This window comes from Zosterops lateralis (assembly GCF_965231275.1).
Source record: "Zosterops lateralis genome assembly, chromosome: 28".
Lineage (NCBI taxonomy): Eukaryota > Metazoa > Chordata > Aves > Passeriformes > Zosteropidae > Zosterops > Zosterops lateralis.
The window spans coordinates 3,238,704-3,244,674 of record NC_139788.1 but is presented as its reverse complement, the minus strand read 5'-3'; the positions used below and the strand labels follow the sequence as shown (position 1 = coordinate 3,244,674).

Below are 5,971 nucleotides of genomic sequence, written 5' to 3'. Positions count from 1 at the left end.
TTGAGACACAACAAACAAGGGATCCTGGGGTGCTTTAAGTGTGTCCCAGTCTGGATCTCTGCATAATGGCCTGAGACGATTAATTTTCTTTTGTACTTTCATTGCATCAGTTATCACATCATTCGATTTTATTTTTAAAGACTTTTTTTAAGCCCACAAAATACTGGAAAGGGTTAGAGTGGATTCCAATTACAAGGTAAAATATTTCCCTCCAAAGCTTCATAAATACTTGATTTTGGTTTAATGCCATTCTTTTAACTTTCAAAGCAAGGCAACGTTTGCCAAACCTCGCTTTGTGCAGTAAAACCGGCCCAGCGTCACAGGGATTTGATATAATAGTAATAATAAACTTTCAGAGGAGGCCTTAAAACCAGAGGGGCCGTGGCAGGCAGGGGAATTCAGGCTTGGATGCTGTTGGGGTCCATAGCTCGGATCCCCCCATGCTGAGGGGGAGTCCCAATGTGGCTCCAGGTTTCTGCTCAGACCAATGGATGGATCCAGATCCTGCTGGTGCCATTCCCACTGACCTGGGGGTGTTTGGGGCTGGAGCATCTGCCCTGAGGTGAGAATTCAGCCCCTTTTATGGAGGTTTTGCAATCCCTGAGAACGGGGAAATCCCTGGCATGGAGTCCTGGGTCAGATCCCTGTCCCAGCCCTGAGCTGGTGCCTGCCTGTGGCACCCATCCCACCTGAGCTGCAGCCAGAGGGGGCTGAGCAGGGGATGCAGGGTCAGAGTGTCCTGAGGGTGAAGTCCTTCCCCCTCCAAGCTGGCCTGAGCTCAACCCTGCAGTATTTTGTGTTTTTATTGTTTCTCCCCCCCGCCCCCCCCCCTCAATTGGTTGGGTTTTTAATTAATTCCCAAATCTCATTTGGGGCACGGGAGCTGGGGGTGGAAAAGCTCTGTCTGAAGTTGATTTTGCAAATCAGTTCTGGCCATCTCCAGCCAGGTCCTGGGGCAGGAGCATCGGGCTCCCAATAACCAGGGAGGAAGCCTCTTGTTGCCAGAGCAGATCCACCTCTTTGATGTGCTCCCGCAGTTATTCTTTCATTTCTTGAGCAAATAATCTGGATTTTCACAATATTTACCTTGGAAATAATTATTTGTGTAAAGCATTCGACCAAGATAAACAGAGAATCTCTCGCTCTGGCTGCGGGGCTGGGAGGGCTCATGATCCCCCAAACCTGAGGGAGCAGGGGCTCCATGGAAAGTGGGTAAAAAATGGGCTCAGAGAGGAGCACCCCACATCCTATGGAACCCCCGAGGGATTGGACAAACCTCCCGGCTCAGGGCAGGGATGAGGATGGAAAAATGTGACCACTCTGCCCTTCATGCCTTGCTGTGTCTGTTCATGGATCCCTGAATTGCATCCCTGGATTCCCACAGACTCAGAGGCTGGAAAGAAGCAGGAAGGGGTGAGGGGAAAGGTGAGGGAGGGTTCAAAGGGCTCCTACAGCCTCGGTTTTTCATCTCTGCTTAATCTCTGTGAAGCCTGAGGCAAAGTCACCTTTGGGTCAACACTCAGGTGTTGTTATCTGCCACCCCCATCACCCGGAGCTGCCCCCAGCCCTCCCCACGAGCAGGGCCGCAGGGCAGGGTGCCAGGAATCCGGGAATCCGGTCCCCCCGGTTCCAGCCACCTTCTCCTGGGGCAGAAAATAAATCCTGCGCTCAGACTGCACCCCTGCTGCCCATGGGAGAGAAGGGAGGAGCAACACAAACTGGTGTTTAAAAAAAACCTTTAAAAAATGAGCCTGGATGAACTGCCAGTGCTAGCACAGCATGCCCAGCATGCCCAGGGATGCAGGGATGGGAGGAAGGTGCCAAAACCTGAGCCCTCGACCTGCCCTTCACCCACAGTCCTGCCTGTGCTCACTCCAGCCCCTGCAGAGAGCACAGGGTGGCTGCTCCCAGCCCAGCAGGCTTGGGAAGGGAAAGGAAAGAAAAAAAATCCAGCTGAGGCTCAGCTCGTTCAGCTCCAAGGCTTTTATTAAAGTGTGCAACATAGCCACGATCACAGGTCTGGGATAGGACAGAGGCAGCAGGCGCTGGACACGAGCGAGCGGAAGGGAGGGGAGGGCAGCACGAGCCTTGGGGGAAGCTGCCAGAATCCTCCAGTGCTGGCACAGGTTGCTTTGAGCTGAATGCACCCCTTGCCACCAAAGTGTCCTTTTTGGAAGAGGATTTTTGTGGATCTCCTCACTTCACCCCCTGGCAGCAGCCCCAGGGGGAGCAGAGCCCAGCTGTGCCCCGTCTGGGGCAGGAGGAGGCTGGTGCTGCCCCTGGCCTGTGGGTCACTGGTGGGCTTGGTCCTGGTTGTTTATCCACAGTCCAGGAGCATCTGGTGGGTGCTGGGTGCCAGGATCTGACCAGGCTGCCAGTTCTGCTGTTTGCTGGGGTCTGGTGAAGTGGCTCCTCCGATGGCAGGAAGCAGTTTGGCTGGGAGAGGAACATGGCAGCTCTGGAATCCCTCATCACCCTCCTTTGCAGATGGGAAATGGAATCAGTTCTTGGCTTTGCTTGGCAACCAGGGCAGGAGGGGAGTGCAGACCCCTCTGGCTGAGCCCTCACTGCCCACTGCTGCTCCTCCACAGCAGCACTTAAAAGGAATATGTGTCCTATGGATACACAGCAAAGCACAGCAAACACACACAGCAGCTCCTTTTCCATCTCTAGTTAAGAGAATTGTTCTTTGGGTTCTGTGTAAAGCTTGTGCTGGATAAAATGCAGATTCAAAAAAAAATTCTCTTTGCTCTCAAATGATAAATTAACATAAACACCAACACCACAAGTTCATGAGCAGCTTTGGGATCATGCACTGAGCAAGAGCATTGCCCACAGCAGACAGACGTGCACACACACACAGGCCTAAATTAACTTTTCTCTAATACTGACATTAAAAACATGTATTGGATCACTTGACTTAAATTTACTTTTCAGCCATTCTGAGATTACTTTTCAGAATGATTTTTTTTCTCTCTCACAGCCCAGGACACCTCTCTCTCACCAACAAGCAGCATTTACCAAAGGCTGGGCTGCAGGGACACACCAGTGCAGGTGGGATGTGGGGATGAAGTGCTGGAAGTGCTTTGCCCAGGGAGGTTTAGAAGCTTCACTGCCCTGGGGCAATCACTGCCCTGCAGCTCCAGCACCACCATCCTTCCAGCACTGGTGTGACTAAGCCAGGCTCAGCAATAGACTAGATTAGGTTTAAACATGAGCCTGGTCATTTTGGCTCTGCAAACCCCAAGAGCCTGAGGACAACCCAGCCCAGTGCCACCCCACACCTGGGTGCAGGACAAAACAAATTCCAGCACAGAGAGATAATGGAGATGAACACTTCGGGGACTCTTGGCTGGGTTGGAGAGAGATGGGAAGAGCAGGGTGAGCACCCAGGGGCCCGGTGAGTGCTTGGCACAGGTTGGAGATGCCACCAGCCAACACCACACCACCCAGAGGGTGAGGGCTGGGCCTGGTGGCACCTCAGGGCCCGGGGGCAGCCGTGGCAGCGAGGCAGGCTGGGCCCTGCTGCATGCAACGGATGAGCTCCTTGCGATTATCCAGGATGGTGTCGAAACTCTCCTGCAGCCGGTTCTGCTGGTCCACAACTTTCTGCTGCAGGCCGTGGATCCAGCGCAGCAGGGCCAGGCGCCGGTACATCACCAGCTGGATGTGGTGCTTCTCCTTCTCCTGCTCCTTGAAGCGTTCCTTGTCCTGGAGGTGCTGCACGGCCTCTGCCAGCACAGGGAAGAGGGTTCCCAGCTCAGGCTCAGCCTCAGGGGGGCTCCTGGCTTGGGGGGCAGAGGCAGGAGGGTCCCAGGTGGTGCTGCAGGTGCTCTCGGGGCTGTCGATGCTGAGGGAGCTGCTGGCGTAGCCGTTGTCCTCTGCAGGGGAGCTCGGGGGCTTGACACATCCCCGGGCTGTCTCCTCGGCACTGTTCTGTCCCCCTGCCCCGCTGCCCTCGGCCCCCTCGGGGGGGCTGCGCACCCCCTGCCCAGGGTGCTTGTCACCCAGGCCCGGGGCGGTGTCCCTAAGCCGGCCCTGGACCATCTGTCTCTGCATTAATAACAGCAGATTATCAGACGGATTTGTGGTGTTTTCGCTCCGGCTGGAGCCCTCCTCCGGCGGGGACCCCGGTGCTGCCTGGCTCCAGTTCTCGTTGCTGTCACACACCTCTCCCACGAAGTTGGAGTTGGAGTCCGGCCCATGTCCCGCCCCTGGGAGGGCCGTGCCCAGCGCTGGGCCCCCCTGGCCCTGCTGGAAGGGGGGGTTTGCAGGGCAGATAGCAAACATCTCGCCCGTGTCCTGCCTGCAAGAGAGACATGGAGCTGTGACACGCCTGTGGGCACCTGGGCTTGCACAACCAGACAGAGCTCAGGGCAGCTACAGCAGGGAAAAACATGCTCTTAAATTTATTTACCTCTTTAAAGGTACTGGACATATCATGGGGTCAGTGTTTGCTGCTCTCAGCATTTCCCCATGCAACATCATGGAATCATGGAATGGATTGGGTTGGAAGAGACATTAAAGCTCATCCCTCCCATAGGGAGGGATGCCACCCATCCAAGGGCATCTTCCCACCTGATGCAGAAGCTCAAGGATCCACCTTGTATCCCATTAATCCTCCCTGAGAGCTCCAGACCCAGCCCCTGTTCCTGCAGCATCCCCTGGGTGATGCCAAAGGGCATCACGGGGCCCAGGCACGCAGCTGCACGTGCTGCTGGCAGCATTTGGGCTGTGACAGATGCAATTAATCCCATGCTGGTAAAGGTGTGCTCGGAAGGAGACGCTTTCCCAACAGCAAATAAATGTCATTCAGCAGCTGAGACTGCCTGGGCACAACCTCTGTCATCAGCCCTGCACCAGGGTGTGGGACTGGCCTCTGCCTGTGCCCAGACTGGTGACCCCAGTGGCCTTCCTTCTCTGCAGGACTGGGGACAGACTGGCCCAGAAAAGGAAAGGTTATCCCAGCCTTCCTTGCAGGGACACCGGCAGCGAGAGGCGCCCTCCAAGCCCTGTCCTAGAAGGACACACTCACAGGAACGGCAGGAAGGAGCCCATGGGGTGTCCCGGGCTGACCCCGGACAGCAGCAGGGAGGATGCAGGAGCCCCTCCCCAGCTCAGGGCGCTGCCAGCAGCCTGGAACCCCGGGACCCCCGCCCCGCAGCCCCCGCACTGACATCTGCTCGGCCCAGGGCTGGGTGACACCCCCATAAAACCCACACAGGAGCTGCAAGAGCCCACAGGAGCGATTCCCCCGCGGGCGCGGGGCCGGGGGGATGCGCGGGCAGGGGAGGGGGGCCGAGCCGGGGGAGCATCCCTGCCCTGCAGAGCCCCCGCACAGCCCCCGCACAGCCCCGGCCCCGCCGGGGGGTCCCGCTGCTCCCGCAGAGCCCCCCCCCGAACCCACAGCCCGGCCCGGGGCGGGCAGCGACCCCCGGGAGCCGCCGCTCCGCTGCCTCCGCCCGCCCGGCCCCGAGCACTCACCGCCCCGCTCCAGCCCCGCTCCGGCCCCGCTCCAGCCCCGCTCCGGCCCCGCTCCAGCCCCGCTCCAGCCCCGGCCCCGCTCCCAGCCCGGGCTCCGTGCGCCGCCGCCGCCGCCGCGGGTGGGAGCGGGAGCGGAAGCGGCCCCGCGTGGGGAGGTGTCACGGCAGCACTTCCGACGGCGCCGGCCGGGCGGCTGGGGGGGGACAGGGATGCTGGGGGGGGGAGGATGCTGGGGGGGAGAGGGGTGCTGGGAGGGACAGGGATGTTGTGGGGGTACAAGGATGCTGGAGGTGACAGGGGTGTTTTGGGGGACAGGGATGCTGGGAGGGACAGGAGTGTTTTGGGGAGTTAGGGATGCTGGGCAGGACAGGGATGCTGGGGGGGGATGCTGGGGGGGACAGGGATGCTGAGTGAGACAGGGATGTTGGGGGGGTACAGGGGTGCTGGTGGCAGAGGGATGTTGGGGGAGTTAGGGATGCTGGGTGGG

The 5,971-nt window shown here is 58.5% G+C and overlaps 1 protein-coding gene across 1 annotated transcript; it reads right to left on the bottom strand.

Annotated features, from left to right (window-relative positions):
- Positions 1-2,466: 2,466 nt before the first annotated feature.
- LOC310919786 (UPF0500 protein C1orf216) lies at positions 2,467-5,496 on the bottom strand. Its single transcript, XM_083879329.1, has 2 exons — positions 5,485-5,496; positions 2,467-4,306 (listed from the first exon to the last, which is right to left on the bottom strand). The coding sequence occupies exon 2, from the start codon at positions 4,288-4,290 to the stop codon at positions 3,481-3,483; it is 810 nt and encodes a 269-aa protein (XP_083735455.1). The 5' UTR covers positions 4,291-4,306; positions 5,485-5,496; the 3' UTR covers positions 2,467-3,480.
- Positions 5,497-5,971: the final 475 nt, after the last annotated feature.